The sequence below is a fragment of the Cavia porcellus genome, unplaced genomic scaffold, assembly GCF_034190915.1.
Source record: "Cavia porcellus strain 051 isolate PalLab524CR breed Dunkin Hartley unplaced genomic scaffold, mCavPor4.1 scaffold_27, whole genome shotgun sequence".
In the NCBI taxonomy this organism is placed as follows: Eukaryota; Metazoa; Chordata; class Mammalia; order Rodentia; family Caviidae; genus Cavia; species Cavia porcellus.
Window position 1 is genome coordinate 50,466,949 of NW_026947510.1, and position 21,865 is coordinate 50,488,813.

General features: G+C 38.9%; 1 protein-coding gene and 1 pseudogene across 2 annotated transcripts in view; one reads left to right on the forward strand and one right to left on the reverse strand.

The window, feature by feature from the left end:
• Positions 1–7,620, forward strand: part of LOC100723822 (glutathione S-transferase 3, mitochondrial-like) — a 61,144-nt pseudogene extending 53,524 nt beyond the window's left edge.
• An 11,358-nt stretch (positions 7,621–18,978) lies between these two features.
• Itpr2 (inositol 1,4,5-trisphosphate receptor type 2) overlaps positions 18,979–21,865 on the reverse strand; it is a 424,566-nt gene continuing 421,679 nt past the window's right edge. For both annotated transcript variants that reach the window (XM_063238415.1, XM_063238414.1), the window contains exon 57: positions 18,979–21,682. In XM_063238415.1, the coding sequence (XP_063094485.1) occupies positions 21,596–21,682 (87 nt within the window). In that variant the 3' untranslated portion in view covers positions 18,979–21,595. The remainder of the gene's footprint in view (positions 21,683–21,865) is intronic.

Consider the following 21,865-nt stretch of genomic DNA (forward strand, 5'->3'; position numbering starts at 1 on the left):
CCCTTCTGTTTCTAGAGCCTGTACTGCATTCCTGCAATTTGAGAGTCCAATAAGTTCAGTCACTGATTACCCTGAGCCCAGCAGTCACTAACGAACGTTGAATGGTGCCAGGAAAAAAAGAGCACAATTGCAGACAAGTGAAGCCCATGCAGGCAGGTCACTGCCAGTACCTCCTGCGTCCATAGCACATCTTCCCTTCAGAACACTAGGAGGTCAATTTTGCAGCGCATGGGAAATAAAATTCATTCCTTAGCGTCATTCCCAAATCAAGAATTTAATTAATCTTTTCATAAACCTCTGTTTTGACTTTGATCTCACATGAGAGATTTCTGAGAAAATAGCCCAGCTTTTCCCAACCAAAATGTATGCAGCTTGGCGGTCCCCTTGAACCCTGTCTGCAGTGGTTAAATAAATCACTTGTTGCTAAACAGGACAATTTGTTCCTCTGACATCTACATGGCCCTCTCAGTTTATTTTAAAATATATCAACGGACTTGCCACAACTGCCATTGCTTTTAATGTGTCTGACACATCCAATTTCAATAGCTCAATGAAAATGTCACACGATAAAACAGATATAGGCAGATAGGAAAGGTAATATGACACAGCCCTGGCAAGAAAGCCAGGAACACACATGGTGAGTTGGGATTTAGTACCTGAGGAATTAATTAGATTATCCGGAAATATCTTTTTTTATATATTCTCTTTCAAAACACAAATTGTCCATGCTTATTATTTTTGCTCATGGAAACTATTGCTCTCCCAAGCTCTTCGACATCAAGTAATGCCTATCTGACCAATATCTTCTTTAATTTTTCATTTTTATGTGAATACTTACTGTAGGATGTAATCAGGTTATTTAATGGAGCAAAGAATTTTGGGGTGCTAGACATGGTTTCCATTTATTCTTTCCATGAAAATGATTCTGTGCTATCATAAATGAGGTAATTGTACTGGGCATCAGGATCACAAGATCACAGTTCTGTCCTTACCAGATTTATAGTTTCATGAGGATGATCTCTTTCTAGATACAGGCAGAGATAGGAGGTGATTATGTCTTAACTCTACTACTAACTGTATAGAATCCAAAGCTCTAATTTGGACTCAGGTTTCTCATCTGTAGAAACAGGATATTAAATACTATCTTGCCAGTGCAATTAAAGGTGAAAACATACATCAAAAGCTCATCAAGACTAAAAGGCCACGTAAAATCCTTGATTTTTCTTGACTGAGCTCAATAGGCTCTATGATTATTGTTTTTCTATCTATAATGTTTGGGGAATGGATTCAGATCCCTAATATCTACTATCATGCTGATGTCTCTAGGGTACAACCATCTGGCATTGAAAATAAAGTGTCAGGACAGCACAGTGATGGTATTATTTTGCCTTAGAGATTACAGAATCTATAATACTCCTCTGGATACCTTCTTGGTTGCTTACACTCAACAGGTCAAACACATACCTATTCATGAATTTTCTCTCCCTGCTAATGAACATTTATATTCTCTGTTGGCCAATTTCCTGTGGCTGTGATAAATACCTAAGAAAATCAACTTAGAAGAGGAAAGATTTATTTTGGCTTATCATTTCAGGGGGTTTGGTCCATGGTTGCTTGTCCACATGCTTGTTGGGCCCATGGGAAGGCAGAACATCATGGTGGAGAGCAGCAAATCAACTCAACTCATGAAGGACAGGTGGTAGAGAAAGAGGGGAAGGAGCCAAGGAAGAAGGGGCCACATATAGTTCAAGGTCACCCCCTCATGAATCACTCTCTCCAATTAGGCCTTACCTTCTGTTTCCATCATCTCCTGATAATGCCATCAAATAATAATCCCACCAGTAGATTGATCAGCCAATGAAATTAGAGCTCTTGTGGTTTAACCAACTGAGCCTCCAATGCTTGCATTTTAGGGGACATTTCAAATAGTGCCTTCTTTCCCAGAATAAGACTTTAATATAATCCTCAATACTCTCCCTCCCTGACAACCTACTTTTCCGATGTTCTGGATCTCTATGCTATCCGGGTCTCCCAGGTCTGCCTGCATTTCTTTCTCTTGTCACTACTCCTCTGGTATAGGACTATTGTTCTCTTGAGTGGATCTCTGTGACAATCTCCATCCAATGTCATGTTCTGTGGATAGTCTCTTTTTCTTATTTCCATCCCACACTCTGCTTCTAATCACATCACTTAAAACAAACATGATCATATTCTGCTTCCCATAGCAAAGCTTCCGCTGCCCCGCCCCCACCCCACTGCTTCCTAGGATGTTGTCTAGGATGACCTCACGGTTCCTAGGATATCATCTAGAATGACCTCACAGTTTGGCGTTAGCTACTTCTCCATGATGCCCAGTCCCACACTGGACTTTGCCTACGCCATGAAGAATGTTTCTCTTTCTCCTTCTTTCCTGTGTTTTCTTTCATTCTTCCTATGATTCCAGTGACCTCTCCGAGTCCTCTCCTTGGCTAAAGAGGAAATTTAAAATTTTTTTTTTCAACTGTGTCCGCTCCTCTATACAATCACTCCCAGTGCTCTGGGCATAGAATCTTCTTTTGAATTCTCATAATAGCTTCCATATTTTGATCGATATGTTTATTACATTATGTTGAAGTATATTTTTGGCTTAACCTTTAATGCGACTTCCTCTAGAGCAGTGGTGACAGTTTACCACCTTTGTGTCTTCAGTGCCCAGCTTAGTGCCTAGAACCTGGTGGAATCAGAATTTGACAGATTTTGATAGTAAAGCAGAAGCAGGAAGCAGAGCTCACATCCATTACTTCTCCTCCTTCAGGCACTTGTGCTGATGTTCTTGTTCCAAGATCTGCCTAGCTTTCTTTCTGCAGCTACCCCAGATATTGCACAGCATTGCTGTTGTTTTAACCCACTGGGGCTGCTGCAACAAAAGCCTTGGCAGTTTAGACAGGAGAAATTTACTTTTCACAGTTCTGAAGGATGTAGTACAGACAAGGGGACCAACATGGCCTGATTCTGGTGAGGGCCTCTTGAAGGCACATTGTCTTTAGATCCTCGTAGGGAGCCAGACTGCAAACAGATCCCAGAGGTCTCTTTCATAAAGACATTCATTCCATTCAGGAGGAATCTAACTTTATGATCTAATTGCCATTGAACTAACCTAGCTCCTAAGTGGGTGTGGGAGTGCAAGCCTAGAATACCACCTGCTGAGTTAGGAAGAATGCTTGGACTCAGCCTGGAAAACATAACAGAACCCCACCTCCAAATAGCAGCACAGGGGCAGTTAGATTTTGATGCAAGAATTAGGGTTAGAGCAGGGCGCAAATATTTAGTCCTAAGTGCTGCATCTCATCCATCCTCAACCATTATTCATCCTGTGTCATCTACTTGTGTGTCAGACACTGCATAGGATGCAGGCTGAGAAGACATTCTAGAAGCACATTGTTTCCCTTCAGATCCCTCCATTGGGGACTGACAGCAACTTGTTTGACCTCCCTGTGATTGGCTTTCTCCTCTTCAAACAGAGGTAATTACATACTTATTTCCTGGGATTGCATGAGGACTAATGAGTTAAGTCACTTGCAGCACTTAGAAAGGGCCCTGACCCAGCTAGGCACACCTATAATCCCAGCACTCTGGCAATGCTAAGGCCAGAAGATTCCAAATTTGACATCAGCCTGTGCAACTTAGTGACTTCGTGAGATCCTGTCTCAAAATAAAAACTGTAAAAGGGGCTGGGGAGATAGCTCAGTGTGAAGGCTCTGAGTTAGTCCCCAGTACTACAAAAAGAAAAAAAAAAGGAAGGAGAAAGAGGAAGAGGAGGAGGAAGGGAGAGAAAAGCAGAAGGAGAAGGAGGAGAGGGAGAAGAAGAGGAGGAGAGGAGAGGAAGGGGAAGGGGAGGACAGAGAGAGGACACAGGGGGAGGTGAGAGAGGAGGAGGGAGGAGGAGCTGCAGAGCCTTAGCGGAGGATATTAGCTCCTACTGGTTTTGCTTAAATCCGAACCTGCCATTGTGAACTCTTCTCCTCTCAGCTCCATCCTCTGGGCCCCACAGGCTGTTTCTTATCATACTACTTGGATTCTAGTGTGCACATGAATCTGCATCTCCAAACAGCTGTATTACACCCTGTTGCATCTTTTGATTTGGAACTCTCTGCCCGCCATTCTCTACCTGGAATGTACCTTAATTAAAGCTCATTAACTTAAGTCACTTTGGGATGTTTTTCTGATCCACAGAAAAATGACAGACTATCACAGTCACTGCTCTGTTTCCACAGTGCTTATGTACAGTAGGTGTTTGGAAGTCAGTTGAGCAGTTTATCTTTCATTTTCCAAGTAAACACAATTATTTTAAATTTAAAGATGCGACCAATAAACAGGAGACAACCTAAGACTGAGGCCATGAAGTCTAGGCAGTGAGAGAGGCCCACAATTTTCCCAGAATCGATCATCACACCTTTGGCTGACTGCAAAGCTCATAGCCTGAGCCGAAAATCCACAAGTAAGAATAATAAGATTGTGCATTGCACAGTAAAAATAAAACAGCATCAGTCTGAACACTTAGTAGCATAATGTGCTCATCACTTGTGCGATTGTCTGTGCATTGCAGTCTCAGGACTGCTGTGTTACTTTACGGCAGGACACCACAATGTATGGGTCAAACCAATAGAGTGATGTTGAAATTGCTGAGCAACAGCCAAATTGCCATGTTCTGTGTGTCTTGAAACCAGAAAGCCAGAACCCATAATTGTAACAGGCAAGATCAAGCTGTTAAAGTAATATGTTTCTCACTTAAACTACTGTGAGCTTAAATTTATCAGTAGCTCTTCCTGTAACCAAATTTAGAGGAGCATTTAAAAATTCAGATGCAGAGAAGGCTCTTCTGCCATCTTTTTTTTTTATTCCAATACTTTATGACATAGCTGCTGTGTTGCTGACCTGAAATGTTGGTTCTTTATGTCATAGGTGCTGAGTTCATTTTGTGCTATTTCCGGTTGTCCTTGACCAGGAGGAGGATAGAAAGCTCATTTGGTAGAAGATCATTTTCCTCACTTCCTGTTATTGGAATTGCTCAAGGCAGGTTGATACCTGCAAGTGTAGACCAAATTTCAGGGCCAAGCCAGCACTCTTTACAGAGCACGGACTCTAGATCCTACTCTGACGGCCACCTGTTTTTCAGATGTGTGGCCCATTCTTGGAATTAGGGATAAAGTGTAGGATAAGTCAAAGTTTTCTTCTAGTTTCTTTCTTTAGACAGTCCACAAACTAGTTCGGAAAATAGAATGCTGCATGTGCCAGCCATGGTACAGTTAGAAAACCTCCTTGCTAGATTCTACATGGCTTTAATAACAGTATGTTTTAGCTGATGATGATGATATTTTGTTTTTATGTTATTAGGTAGAGCAATACTCTCTAGGTTTTGCCTTTTTATAAACAGGAAGCTAGGAGAAGCCATATCAGGCTCTGATAGTTTAGTGAACATATTTGGCATGAAGTTCTATCTCTGAATTTTTCCTGTGTTGACTTATGAAACATGTTTCTTTGTTCTCCTGCTAGCTCTGTTTTTATTACTTATCATTTCTAACTCCCCTTGCTAGATTTTTTTCCTTCTCCACTTAAGATGCACTCTTTTTTGCAGTATGCATTGATTCCTAGGGTTTCATAGCCACATATTTATTGATAATGTCTAAATCTTTTAATTGCAGTCCTGATTTCTTTCATAGATTAGACCTACAAACAAAGTGCATCCTCTCCAAGATAGCTCTCTCTTCTCACCTGTAGCCTCCTCTCTACTCCAGTATTTTTTATCTAATGGACAGCACCTCTGTTTTCCCATTTAGAGAACCAGGAATGGCCAAGAACCAGGCTGGATCTCTCTCTCTCTCTCTCTTTCTTCTCACCCAACTGAACTCAAAGTTCTCCAACTCTATCTGCTGGGATACGTGCCTCTTGAAACCAACCTCTCTTTCCACTTCTGGAACCTGCAAAGATCTAGTTAGAAAATAGTCAGCCTTGAAAACTAGAAATCCAAAACACCAGCCCTTATCAACCTCTCCTTGCCTCTTCTTCTTTACAGAGGAGCAAACCAGCAAGAGAATAATAGCAGGTAGGGGAGAATAGGCTGATTGGGGCTGGCAGTTTAGATCTTTAGTTTTCAAGGCTGATTTATTTTCTGGCTACATCTTATTTTCAGGGAAAGGGGATAATCGTCTTTAAGGTAAAACCCTCCTCACGCTGTGTGTCCAGATTTCTGCAAAAGTACTTAAATCTAATAAATCCTAAATAAATATTGAAATAAAATGAATCTATAAGCACGGAGATAGCGGTTATTAAAAATTTGATGATTGATTTTTACATTAATTACTAGCTTTTCTAGCTGTATTTATGCAATTGAGCACTTGGGAGCTAAGGTTTATATATCTCTTAAAGTTCATCAGAATAGCTTCATTCAATGGGCCAGTTTTCTTTGTTGTTACTCTCTCAGCAAACACATTAATCCTGCTTCCCAAGTTTATGTCATCTCCACATTTTATAATTTTGGCTTCCATCTCTTTGTTGCAGACAATGAAATAAATGTAGCCTGGGAAAAGGCCAAGGGCTGGGGTCTAACAACATGCTAAGGATATTTTACTGTAGCCCACATTAAGTAAAATTGTTCACTTGCATACCAATTTGTAGAATTCCAGTCTTGTCCAAGATAAACTTCTCTATATTGTCCCCAGGAACTTTATGCAAAGTTTTGTAACATGTCTGTTGAGACTGATATGAACTCTGGTTATGGTATTTATTTAATCTACAATTCCAGTGATCCAGTTATTACCCCAACTAATGTAAACATTTTATGCCATAACATGAGATAAGACGAACAGTGTCAACAAGAATGAAAAAATGGGATTGGTGAACCAGAGGAGAAGGGAAGAAGGGAGAGAAGGAGAAAAAGAAAGAAAAAATGTAAACTGACTTTGGAAAACTTGTTCTCAGGAAATGTTAGGTGGATTTAAATCATTAAGACATTTATTTCTCCTCAAAAGAATGTTATTCTTAAACTATCAAAGCTTTTTGAAAATTGCAAAATGTTTCAAAGATAGTATATATCCTAGAGCTATGTTACAGTGTCTATCATTGTATCCTGTTGTGAAGCATACTTTCAATATAGTTAGAGTAAATAACTTGATAGCTACTTAAAAATTAATCCTGGTGTCATTCCCTCCGAGAAACATGGCTTCATGATTCTATCTGGTGCGGCCATCTTTGTCATGGTATGCCATTTTACCACCAATGTTAACAAGGCCCACAGGAAGCACAAGGTGGAGTACCCTGCCAAGGACAGCACAGATCCTGAGAAGAGACACCGCCTCGACTGCATTCAGCGAGCCCACCAGAACATGTGGGAAGTGTATCCCTGTTTTTTCTAGCTGTTGGAGGTATTTACCCGCTGTGCATAGCTTTTGGTTTGGGCCTGGCCTGGATTGTTGGACTAGTTCTTTATGCATATGACTACTACACAAGCAATCCCAGCAAGCAGGACTGAGGATCCGTGGGGTCTTTCACCCTCTTTGATTTGGTGTGCACAACTGTGTGCCCTGCTTTCCAGCATCTTGGGTTAAATCTGGTGTGGGTGGTGGGCGGAGGAGCTGTCACTGAAGAATTGTAGGGTTTTAAAACTCTCATTCATTTTGAATGATTTATCTTTATTTCCAGTTAACGTTTTTTTCTAAATGTAATGAAAACTCATCTGGCATCAACCTTATAAGTGAAAAAAATCCTGAGAGTTGTCTAATATTGCTTCTATCTATGTTCCTCTTTCTGACATCTCATCCTATGTATGAATTATATATATTTCTAAACACAGCCCTTTGATGGACATTTAAACTGCTTTCAATCTTCAAATGACAAATGATGTGATGAATATTTTGTATATGTACAGTTTTTAATTTCTTGGATAAATCCTAGAATTTTTATATTTGGGCCAGTATTTGGCACTAATGCACATGTCTCTATTAGTTGGGTAGGCTGGGTCATGCTACAATAATAAACTAGCATGCATCAAAATTTCATTTATTTCACAACCACCAAAAAGTAAATAGAAAACACTTAGGATCTTCAGGGTAGTTCCTTTCAAAGAGATGACTTGGGGATTTAGGTTGGTTTTGTTTTAAACCCTGTGACTGCAATAGTCAGGAAAGAATTGAAGGTTGTACAGAGCCTCAGCTAATCCACTGTACTCATTATTTTGGCCAGAGTCAGCCATGAATTCCCACCTGACTGCAGTGGGTGCTGGGAAGTATTTCTTCTGTGTGTTTACAATGTAAAGCAGTATCACTACTGGTGACATAGCTGTTGTATGTCAGTTTAGCTGAGCTGGAACTACACTTCCCAGAATTCCCTTACTCACAAGGTTATATATTAATTCAACAGGAGATACTTTCATAAGGTTTAGATAGTGGAAGTCAAGCAGTAGCTAGTAAATTCAAAAGGAGCAGGTAACAGGCACCACCGCAGCTCATACCTGGTCTCCTGTCTCACCTGGTTGGCGTGGGGCAGTAGCTTCCATTAGATCCTCCAGTTCCAATCAGATTTCCTCCTTCAGCTTCTCTGAAACCCCGTTTAGAAGCACATGAAGTTCTGTGGTGAAGGGCACTAGTTTCTTTACCTAAATTACCTGTGCTAGGGTTTGGAGGTGTTGGGAGCTAGATACCAACTTCGGTTTGTCACCATGGAGTCCGGCTTGCCTTTGGGCTCCTCCATTCTATACCTAGGTTTTGCAGACAACCGTCAGTCCTACTGACTTGGAATGACTTCAGGCTCACTGTCATATGCAAAAGCACCATGCACTTCCGTAGAGCTCTTTCCCCATTCTCCACCCTAGCTGCATGATGTCTAATCCCTATTACAACTCTCTGAGGCCATGTTAGCCATAGTGACTTTGGTTCCCTGGTAAAATTCTAATTGATGGCCATATACTACAAAGCAAGACCAGTTTTAGGGTATTGTGGTCATAGAATTTTTATTTGACTACACTACTGAGCAGGCAGGATCACAAAGTGCTTGACCCCAGTTGAAAGAGAAGAGGAAATAGTTTATACCACACAGAAAGAAGCATATGATTGTTCAATATAAAAGTAAAAACCAGAAGCAGTTGCAGAGCAGGAAGCAGCCTCTAAAGGCTTTTCCCTGGTGCACAGAGCTGAGGGGGAGGCGCTCCAGGCAGAGGCCCAGAGATGGGCCCAGAGGTCCCGTCTCCTGCCTCCATAGAGCCCAGAGCCTGGAGGAGGAATGCTTCACTTACAGCTCCCCAGATCTGAGATAAAAGAAAAGAGGCTAATCTCAGGGAAAGAGGCTAATCCCACGGAACATGTAACTTTCCTGTTAAATTCAGTTCCACTGAGTTTAACAGCTAATTTCTGTTCTTAAGAATTTTCTACTTGCAAAAAGTTTCTCTGTTGGCCACACAACTCCCCAGACGTCTTTTGCACCTCTGTTGGGGGCAGTGACAGAGAGATGGAACTGCAGAGATTTTTGGCCTGGGGTTGGTCACTCAATATCAGGTCTCCCATGACTTCTCAAAACACCCCCAGTCAACCAGTCAAAGCAGGGTGACCTTGGTCAGGGAACCTTGGTCACGCTGCCCTGGGTGTCAATCACTCTCACTGGAAGAGGAACTTATTGTGTCATTTCCCTCCCCCAGCCTTTCCTCTGATTCCAAACAAAACAAAGCATTTCTTGCCACACCACTTCAAGGAACTGTGGCATGCTGGAAAATACCCACATGAGCAACGAGATCTATTCATAGACCGCATGTGATTCACACCACCCGTGTTGACTTCAGCTGTGTTGTGCTGAGTTCTCCTCTGAGGGCAGCTGTCACTGGAAGCCATGCATGTGAAAATCAGGCAGTCTGAGACAACCAAATGGCCTGTGTCCAGTTGTGTTTACTCAGAGCAGCAGACACAATGTGGACACGTAAGTACGCGTCAGTAAACTGGAGGAGATCTGGCCAACTTCTGGTACACTGCAGGCACCTGGTCCAGTTGGATCTGTTCATCAGTCTTCAAATTGTAACACTTTAGTTTCTCCTTTCTCACTATGTCAAATAGAAATAATATCTTTCCACACCAATGGAGAGACTATTTAAAAACATTACAAGAAATGAATAAGGTATAACAGTATCACACACACAAAAGTTTTACAAATCCAATTTTATTAACATTAACTTATATATTATTTGGCCTTAACATATTAGAATCGTGTTCTCCAAGGTAGATATAAAAAGCCCTCTGCTGCAGAGGAGGAAAAAAGTCCACTTGCTGATGTGAGAAGCATTGGCACGAGAATTTCATAAATTATTCAAGTCTGTGGAAAACACTCCAGTTCAGAGACGGTACCTGGATTTATTTTCAGATTTCTCAGTTTTCACCTGCATTTGAGTTCACTGCTTCATCCTGGTATCGTGCGCTTTCTTCCACTAAATGGAATAGCTTTATCAATAATTATTTCAGAGACAGCAGCAAATGAGAGGCTAGAGGACTTCCAACAGCCTCAGGCATTTTCTAAAAACTGGAATTGGCTGTCAAATTTCAAAAATAGAGAGCTTAGAACAGCTTAGCACAGCATCCCTTTCCCCACCCTTGGTGTGCACCTCACCGTTGCATGCATTTTAGAGGCTTGTCTGGCTCCGGCAGGCTGCTGTGCTTGTGTTTAAGATGCGCACTCCTGCTCTCTCAAACACCACAGCATTCTAGAGCGGGTCTCTGGATCAGAATATGTCTATCTGTTATTCAGTATAGCTTTAAAACAGCTGCAGGGCATACGCCACCTTACAATCGCTCTCTCACAAAGCACAGTTCTCTGCATATGAAGGCTTATTTCTTTTTTTTTTTTTTTTTGTCTTTTCCCTTTTTATCGGTACCGGGGATTGAACTCACGACCACCTCTTTGCAAGGCAGGTGCTTATGCCGCTGAGCTAAATCCCCAGCCCATGAAGGCTTATTTCTTGAGCCTGTGATCTGTTACATCATTTGCCCATGTGACATTTACTTACTGATGTCCAATCTGTGGGGTCCCTAGAGGGTCGCCCCTATCATTCTTATCGTACTTATTCCTTTTCCTGTAAGAGAGAGTCTGGGGAAGCAGAAGTTCTCTCCTTAGCCTCTCCTCACACTCTCACGCCCTCTACCCCTCAGTCCTGCTGGGCGGGATGGGGTCACAGCGGAGGTGGTGCATGAGCGTGGATCATCCCACGTTACCGCTTATCATAAAACCACTATGAGGCTCCAAGGGCAGCCAGCTGCCAGTGTGGGGCTCAGCCCCCAATTAATTCTGACTTGGGGAATTAGCTTCCCAATATTATCAAAGATCTACTAGAAACTGCATTCCCTCTGCCTACAGAAACAATGTAAGGATGCAAGAAAATAAACTCTTTTCTTATTTAAATTTTAAGAGGTAGATAATATGATAAATCTCTGCATCTAGTTTATTAACATTATTGCCCTGGATGATACAAATAATTCTGATCTCAAATGACACATTAATTTTTTTTTCTGTTTTTGAAACAGGGTTTCACTATATAGCCCAGGCTGACCTCAAACTCACAGCAATCTTCCTGCCTCAGCCTCTCAAGTGCTGGGACTACAAGGCATGTGCCACCACATTTGGCGACGATACACTCATTTTATTTATTTATGTGTTATTTTTAAAATTTTATTTTAAAAACAAAAAAATTTCAAAACACAATTAGCAGGTAATAATGGTATACACATGGCTCATTGTTATCTTTAAATCAGTCACTCAGAGTATAAGACATCTTGTACTTTGGCATTTTATTGTCTGAACAATACTAGCACAAATCTTTCTCTTCAACAAGCTCAGAGAAATCAGTAATAAAACTATTTTAACTATCTTTTATGCATAAAGTTTCTTTCAGCATCTCACACTAGTGAGACAATACAATGTTTACACATGCATGTCTTATTTATTTCACTAACGAGTGTGGTCTCAAGTTGCATCCGTTTACCCATAAAAGTCTCAAGTTTATCTTTCTTTATGGCTGAATAGTACTCTATTGTATAAAAATACCACACCTTTATCCATTCCTCAGTTGATGGGCATTTAGGTTGTTTCCAAGATCTGGATGCTACAAATTGTGCTGCTATACACATAGGTGCACATATATCGCTGTGGTATGATGTTTTTAATTCTTCTGGGAAGATACCCAGAAGGGGAATAGCTAGGTCAAATGGGACCTCTAATCCTAATTTTTTGAGGACTCTCCATACTGATTTCCACAGTGGCTGCACCAAGTCTACACTCCTATCAAGACTGGAGAAGGATTCCTTTTTCCTGATGGCCCTTCCAGCATTTATTATTGGTTGCTTTCTTAATAACAGCCATTCTTTCTGGGGTGAGGTGGAATCTCAGTGTTGTTTTAATTTGCATCTCTCAAATGAGCAGTGATGTTGAACATTTTTTCATATATTTGTTTGCTGTTTGTATTTCTTCATCTGAGAAGTACAAATTTATCTCAGCTGCCCATTTTTGGACTGGGTTTTTAAATTTGGGAGGACTGATTTTTTTTTAGTTATTTATAAATTCCTGATAGTATTTCTTTGTCTGAGGAATAGCTGGAAAACACTTTTCCCCATATTGTGTGTTGTTTCTTTCACTCTGTTGATGGTTTCTCTTGCTGTGCAAAAACTTTTTAATAAGATGAAGTTCCAGTTGTTGATTCTTTGTGACAGTTCCTGCACAACTGGAGTTTTGTTTATAGTCTTTGCCTACATCTATGTCTTTGAGAGTTTTACCTATTCAATCTTCCAGTAAATGTATTGTTTCTGTTTTAATATTTAGAATTTTGATCCATTCCAAATTTAGTTTAGTGCAACTTTAATTTTTGGTTTGTGCAGAGCCAGTTTTTCTGGCACTATTTATTGAAAAAGCTATTTTTCTTCCAGTGAATGTGTTTAGCACGTTTGTCACAGATAAAGTGACTTAGTATGTTTGGAGTTGTTTCTGAATCTGTTTTTTGCATGCACTGTGCTGTCTTTATCACAGTAGCTTTATAGTATAATTTCAAGTTAGGGATTGTGATACTCCCTGTCTTTTTTAAATATTATTTTTAAAGAGAAAAAAAAAGACATAACAATAAAACCAAGTTTCAAAACAGATTAGTAGGACCTGTTAGTTGATATATTGGATATTGTGTTCTTGTAGTAGTTATTCAGAGTACAAGATGTAAGCATGATATCTTATCCAAACATTAGCACAAAACTTTTTTTCAATGAACTAACATAAACTAGCTGCATAACTATCTTAACTATCTTGTGAATATGTATTTTCTCCTTCCTTTCCCCTAACCTCTATCACAGCTTCTCCTTTCTTTTGAACAGTTTCTTCCCTAGTTACAATATCTGTTGTACATTTGGATCTTATTTACTTGTTCAGTTTATCACACAAGTGAGAAAATACAATGTTTACACATATGGGTCTGATTTATTTCACTCAGGAATATGATCTTGAGTTGCATCCATTTACCTATAAAAGTCTCAAGTTTATCATTCTTTATGGGTGCGTAGTACTTCATCCTGTTAAAAATGTCTTCTTTATTTATTCCTTGGTTGATGGGCATTTGGGTTGTTTTCAAGATTTAGCTACAACAAGTTGTGCTGCTATTAACATGGATGCACAAATATCACTGTGTTATGATGATTTTAATTCTTCTGGAAAAATAAAGAGAAGGGGAATAGCTGGTTCAAATGGGACTTCTATTTCAAAGGAATCTCCATACTGATTTCCACAGTGGTTGCACCAGTATATATTCCCAACAGTGGAAAAGGGTTCCTTATTCCCCATCGCCCTATCAGCACTTGTTAGAGGTTGATTTTGGGATGATAGCCATCCTTTCTGGGGTGAGACAGAATCTCAGCATTGTTTTAACTTTCATCTATTGAATGACCAATGATGTTGAACATTTTTGCATGTATTTATTTGCCATTTGTATTTCATCTGACAAGTGCCTCTGCATCTCAGATGCCCATTTTTTTAGATTGGGTCTTTGAAGTTGGGGGGCCTGATATTTTTCAATTCTTTATACATTCTTGATATAAGTCCTTTGTCTGTGGGACAACTGGCTATACTTCCCACTTTATCAGTGGTCTTTTCACTCTGTTGGTGATTACTTTTGTGAAAAAAATTTTAATAAGCTGCGATCTTTCATTATTTGTATTATTTCTCTTGCAGTTTTGTTGTTTGTTCATGAAGTCTCTGCCTAAACCTATATCTTTAAGATTTCTGCCTATTTTATCTTCCAGTAAATTCAGTGCTTCTGTAATGTTTTGTTTTGTTTTGTTTTTTGGTACCAGGGATCACACTCACGACCTACCACTTGCCAGGCAGATGCTCACACCACTGAGCTAAATTCCCAGCCCCTAGTGCTTCTGCTTTAATATTTAGATCTTTGATCCATTTTAATTCAGTGACCCATTTTTACTTTAGTACATAGTTATAGATGTGACTCTAGTTTTAGTCTTTGGTATGTGATGAAAGCCAATTTTTCTAGCACCATTTGTTAAAGAGACTTTTTTCCACTGAACCTATTTGGCTCCTTTGTCAAAGAGAAGGTGGTTGAGTGTGTTTGTAGTTGTGACTGCACCTTCTATTCTATTTCACTGATCTTCAGACCTGGGTTTTTTGTTTGTTTGTTTTTTTGCCACCATCATGCTGATTTTATCACAGTAGCTTTCTAGCATAATTTCAGGTCTGGGATTTTGATGCTCCCTGACTTGCCTTTGTTGCCAAGAATTGCTTTTGCTATTCTAGGTCTTTTCTGTTTCCAAATGAATGTTGGGGATGTTTTCTCTAAATCTGTGAGGTATCCTAATGATATTTTGATAGGGATTTCATTAAACCATATAGCAGTTTGGGGAGTATGGCCATTTTCACTGTTGGTTGTTCCTATCCAAGAGTGAGGCATATCTTCCCATTTTCTGATATCCTCTTCAATTTTCTTTAGGGAACTGTAATTTTCACTGTACACATCTTGTACAACTTTTGTTAGATTGACTCCTAAGTATACCTTTTTTTTTGGATGTTACTGTGTGATTTCCCTAATTTCTCTCCTGGTGAGTTTGTTGCTTGTGTACATAAACGCTACTGATTTTTAACCTGCTGACTGTGTATTCCCCTGCACTACTGAATTTGGGTATTGAATCTACAAGTTTTTTGGTGGAGCTTTTGGGATCTTCTAGGTAAAATGTCATGTCATCTCAAATAATAATCATTTAACTTCTTTCCTATCCTTATTCCTTTTATTTTTTTCTCTTGTCTAATTTCTCTGGCTAATGTTTTCAGAGCTATACTGAATAGAAGTGGTGATAATGGACACTCTTGTTTTGCTCTTGATTTTAGAGTGAAAACTTTCATCAATTTTTGTCCATTTAATATAATGTTAGTTGTCTGTCATAGATGGCTATTACAAGATTGAGGTAAAGACCATCTATTCCAATTTTCTGTAGGGTTTTCATAATGAATGGGTGTTGGACTTTATTAAATGGTTTTTCTGTATGTGCTGGGATGATCATATGATTTTTTGTCTTTGATTCTGTTGATGTGGTGTATTACCTTTGATTTGCATATGTTAGACTATCCTTGCATCCCTGCGACAAATTTTGCTTGACGATGATGTAGAATATTCTTGATGATTTGCTCCCTTCTATTTGCCAGTATCTTATTAAGGATTTTTGCATCTATATTCATTAGGGAGATTGGCTTGTATTTCTCTTTTTCTATTGTGTTCGTCTCTGGTTTTGGAATCAGGGTAACCCTTGCTTCCAAGGATGACTTTAAAAGTATTGTTTCACTTTCAATTTCTTTAAAGAGTTTCAGCATTAGTGGCATAACTTCTTTTCTAATTTTCTTATAGAATTCAACAGTGAATCTATCAGGACCTGGGCTTTTGCTTTTTGGTAAATTTCAAACTACATTTTTTTCATTGGCTGGTATTAGAATTTTTATATCTCCTTGATTTAACTTTGGCAATTCAATTCTATTTATGAATCTGTCCATTTCTTCTATGTTTTCCATCTTATTAGAGTATGGGTTCTCATAGTAGGTGTTGATGATGTCGTGGAATTCTATGGGATCCACTGTGATTTCTTCCTTCTCATTCCTAATTGCTTGAATTTGTGTTTTTTTTCTTTTCTCTTTTTGATGAGGTTGGCTAATGTTTTATCAATTTTATTTATTCTTTCAAAGAAAGAATAAATTGATTCATTCTTTGTATTGTTTTCTTAGTTTCTTTTGCATTAATTTCTGCTCTTACCTTTATAATTTCCTCTCTTTTCCTCTATTTGTCCTTTTTCTGCAAGTTTGAGGTCCAACATTAGGTTGTTTATTTGTCCTGTTCTCCTGATATATGAGTTAATCACTATAGATTTTCCTTGCAGGACTGCTTTCTTTATGTCCCATAAGTTTTGACGTATTGTATGGACATTATCATTTAATTTTATATAGTTTAACTTCATCTTTAATTTCTTCTGTGACTCACTGATTGTTTAGAAGGATATTGTTTAATTTCCATGTGTTAATGTAGTTTCTGTAGTTTTCTTCATCATTGATTTCCAGTTTCATTGTGTTATGATTGGATAGTATTTGTGGGATGATTCCTACTCCTCTATATTTACTTAAACCTCTATATTGTCTCTATATTGTCAGCTAATAGATGATCTATCTTGGGGAATATCCCATGTACAAGTGAGAAGAATATGAATTCTATGTTTGGGGTGAAATACTCTATATATATCTACCAAGTCCATTTGTTCACGGGCTTGGATTAATTCTAATACTTATTTGTTGATTTTTTTGTCTAGTTGATCTATCAATTTCTGAGAGTGTTAACTTACAACTATATTACAACTATACCCCTTACAACTATATTAGTACTTACTTGGTTTTTCATGTCTGTTAATATTTGTTTTATGCAAATGGGTAAATCATTTGGATGCATAAGTATTTACTTATGATTATTTCTTTTTCCTGGAGCCTTCTCTTAACCAGTATGTAGTGATCTTGTCTCTTTTGATCAGTTTTGGCTTAAAGTTTATATTATCTGCAAATAGAATAGCTACCCCTGCTTTTTTCTGAGTTCTTATGGCATTGAAAGTTATTTTCCATGTATTCCATCCTTTGACTTTTAGTGTATGAATTTCTTTTGGAGTTAAATGTGTGTCTTGAATGCAGCTTATTGTTTAATCTTGCTTCTTGATCCATTCTGCCAATCTGTTCCTTTTGATTGGTGAGTTGAGCCCATTTATGTTAGTGGTTATAAATGATATGCACTGGCTTTCTTTTTCATGTTTCCCCATTGCTTGTTCAGTCTTTCTGCTCTGATTAACTGCTTGCCTGCCTGGAGGCTTCATTCTGTTGATGTTTCTGTCTTTGTGGTCTTCATGACTTCTTTCTAATACATCTTTCAGAGCATTCTGTAGAGCTAGTTGGTGGCCATAAATTTCTTCAGATGTTCTTTGTCACAAAAGAATCTCATTCTTCCATCAATTTTGAGAGACAGTTTTGTGAGGACATCTATCTGGGTGGAACACTGCTTTCCTTTAGAGTTTGAAATACTTTACTCCAAGCTCTTCTTGATTTGAGAGTTCGTTTTGAGAAGTCTGCTGTGATTCTGACTCTGATGGGTTTCCTTTATAGTCCATACATTTCTCTTCTCTAGCTGCTTTTTTTGCGTGGATTTCTGAAATTCTGAAATCTTGATTATGATATACATTGGTATATATTTTTATTTTGGTCATGACCATTTGGAGCTCTACATGCTTCATTTACTTGTATGTCAAAATCTTTATCCATATTTGGGGAGTTTTCCGCCATTGTGCCTGTGTTTTAAAGGTTTCTGCACTGTCTCCAGCTGTCTCAGTGATTCCAGTCCATCTTGGGTTGCTCTTTTTTGCTTCACCCTGTAGCTGTTGGATTTTTCAGTCTCTTGTGATTTTTAAGGTACCTCTTTTTCCTGACAGCTAGTTGTTTTGACTGTCTTCTAGATCTCATATTCTATCCTCACCTTCATTCAGTCTGCTGTGTATACTTTCAGTGGAGTTTCTAACCTCCTGCATTTCTGCATGAACTGTATTTCTTGTCTATGTTTGGAATTCATGGTTCACATAATTTCCCCAAGCTCCTCTATTTAAGTGTGTCTGCTTTAGTGTCTTTTGTTTTTATTTCTTTTTGCACCTTACAGATTTTTTTTTTCTGTGTCCTCTTTCATTTTTTTTTCACTTCTATTGCTATCATTTCAGGGGGTTCTATTAGTTGGCTTCTGCTTTACTCCATCTCTTTACACATTCTGGACTTATCCTGGCTGGGCTGGGCACTTGGGTTTGCACTTTGCTGCTTCTTCTTCTTCCTCCTCCTTCTCCTCCTCCTCCTCCTCCTCCTCCTCCTCCTCCTCTTCTTCTTCTTCTTCTTCTTCTTCTTCTTCTTCTTCTTCTTCTTCTTCTTCTTCTTGTTATCTTCTATTTTATTTTGCTTTCTGCATTGATGCTTTTAGATGTCTAATGTTAGTGAGCCTTATCACTGATGTCAAGGCTTTCCTAGAAGGTGTCTGTTCTTCTGGTGTCTTTTCTTACAGGCACCATCATCGGGGGCAATGGAGGATGGGAGGAGCACACATGTACCCTCCTCTTGCAGGCACTACCATCCCAGGGCAATGAAGAGAGGAAGGAAGGAGTGTGTACACTTCTCCAGCCAGCGCCACCACCCCGGGGACCAGGAAGGAAGCTCAGAGGACAGACTTACACTCCTCTTACAGGCACCACTGTCCCGGGGGCGATGGAAGCATCCACAAAGCTCCCCTTCCAGCCTCTCCCCGACTCTCCCGTACCTCACTGGAAGTCGATATATTAATTGAAAAAAAATACTTTCATTAAATTCTTGAGCCTCAAAATGGAGCATATAGAAACAAAATCTTTTTGAAATTAAAAATAACATTCAGTAGAAGCATATTTTTAAAACAATATAAACTTTAATAACTAAATATTTAAAACTCCCTTAACATTCAAGATAATTGTTTTTATTTTAATATCACTATATAAATAAGAAGTCAGTGGTACTCACCTAGGTCGAATATTCCAGTTGCATTGACAAATGTCTGATTAACAACTATAAACTCATGTCAAATTTCCCCTTAGTATCGTCTCCTTTATGAATTCAATGTCCTGGGAAATGTCTTTTTTTGTGCTTGTTTTTTAGTTTGCCTTATAAGTTCTAAGCGTTCAGGCAGAAGGGAAAGACACATTAAAAGCACAACTGAGAACTAAAATTTTGATGAAATAAGAGTCCTGTTAGTTACATTCTCTTTCAATATTTGCAGTAAAAAAAAAAATAGTGAGATAGTGGGCGTCCTACACAAAGGCTGGAGATGTTAGGTCATTTCTAGATGGCAGATATGGACCCATTGCCTCACTTCCTGTAGAACGAACTATCACAGTGTCAGAAAGACCAACTATTTCTTCATCTGAAAAACACATACAAACTAATTGATTTTCTTGACTTTCAGACTAGACATCAGAAATATTTTATTTTGTGCTGAAATAGAGATAGCACTCCATGGTGGAATGTTCTCAGTATTTGTCACATTTTCTTTCTTCCCCTGCCACCCAAGACTGCCTGATTCAAATACTTGAAAAGATGCTTTTTATCTTAATACTATTAATACCAATGATGACCTGGGATTTTGAAAATGTCTGCTATTGTCTACTTTAATTGTGTTGAAGTCACTAAAAAACGTGACATATTTTCAAGTTTTTATAGTGAATTAATTATAAGGGTAACTGAGTGACAGCTGTATTCCTCATATATTTATCAAATGGCTACAAATTGTAAAGGTCTGTGCTGTGTGCAGATAAATCACAATTTCTTAATATTTCTGGATCATGGATGCGAGAATGCTTTAACTGGTCAGGAAATTATAATTCTGTCAGAGAGAGGAATTCTTAGTTAAGATGGCTCTGCGTGGAGATAACAAACAGTAGCAATAGCTCAAAAATTCACAGCTGGGTTTTAAATATATTATAACAATGTAGAGAAGACCTAGTTCAGGTTTCCTTTGTATTCTATGCATTTCATTATTTAGGATTTTTTTTAGGAGCCAGCAGCTAAAAGGATATTAGAATGATCCAAAGGACAAAAACTGCCATAGCAAATTCCATCTGGCCTTAAACCTTGGCAGCAATAATCAAGAGTTTAAAGGCTCTGGGGGCCACCAGGTCAATCGCAAAACCTCTCCGAGAGGTGGCCTTACCACCCAGCAGTTCTCTCTTACCTTCATTATCTGTATTTTGCTTTAATGTCCCAAACATACAGCCTCTAAAAATAATCTGGCCAGGCCAGGTTATTTTCTCTCTCAATAAGTTCTGATTGCATGATCTGACATAAAAAAATAATTGGAAGAAGAAATTATGATCTTTCTACATTTTGAAAATATGTTTCTGTTACAGTTTTAAATATGCAATGGAAATGCTCCACTTTCTTGTGTATTTAATAGATTTCCTGGACCTTTTCCCCCCTTAACTGCAGAAAGAGGATAAACAGAAACATTGAATTCCTTAAGCATACCAAACATGAATCAAACTGCATTTACTCCATGTTTATAAAAGGTAAGGCCAGGGCTGGGGATTTAGCTCAGTGGCTCAAGTGTTTGCCCAGTTAAGCATGAGGTCAGGAGTTCGATCCCTGGTACCACAAAAAAAAAGGCAAAGCCACCATCATAAGTTTCTCAATACTTCCTGCCACCTTTAAGCATTTTCATTTATTAATCTCAGAATATTTTAATAGCATATATATGTTCTCAAAAAATTAATCTCTGGGGCTCACTGTCAAGTTTCTCTTTCAGAAGATTTCCAGTCTTATCCTATACACGACTTAAAACGTTTTCTTAACAAAAGTTCTATGAAAATTTCCTTTTGTGCTGCACATTGACAGAGCCGGTTTGAAATACAGAGAAAGCAATCACATTCCAGTTATCTTGTCATGATGAGGGGCATAAACTCCGAAAGCACTAAGTTCCTAGCGCTGGAAGTCCGTTGTGTTTCACGTTATAAATAAATTGCTCCATGACAGCCATGGTTTGGAAGCATTAATATTCTTCTGAATCTTTGCAGTTATTTTCCTTAGTAAAACTTAGCCATCACAGTACGGCTTCAGTATCACTGACCCATGTGCCACAATTAAGAGGAATAAATCCCAACCATCCATAACAAAGGTTGCAGTCAGCACTCAGGGCAAGGCTGAATGAACCCCTACTGATTTAGCTGAAGGCAGTTGTCCCTGCCCTGGGTTTCCATTGCCACTGCCTCTCCTCCAACCCCTGTGAGCAGGTTACTTCCTGTTGCATTGAGAATGCGTGATGTGTGCTTTAGAGCTGCTGCTTTTTAGTACGGGTCTTCTCAACCATGAAAACACAGTCACAAATTGTTCTCAGAGCTAAGCCACTCAACGTCTTGGCACTTGGTTGTTTTTAACTTTTCAACAATAGGCACTGTTCACTTGCCTCCGTCTCAATCCTTTATTCAGTGATCAGGCACTGATGAAAGGCTAGTCACGGCTTCCCCCCATGGTATCAGTGTGGTGGCATGTGATGATTCACATGGGGTGTGTTTGATCCGAGGAAGCCCAGTCTCTGCTTATTCTTCCTTTGTTCTGTCATCTGGGGAAAAGAGAGAAAGAGACAGAGAGAGTGTGTGTGTGTTTTCAGCTGATTTTCTCACTCTTCCCCAGTGCTGGTGGGTCACAAACATTTTGTGTTACAATTTCCCAAGCACTAACTCTCTGCCATCATGTAGAATGTATTTATATTAAAAGGGAGATTTTTTTTTTTGAGAGAGTGAAT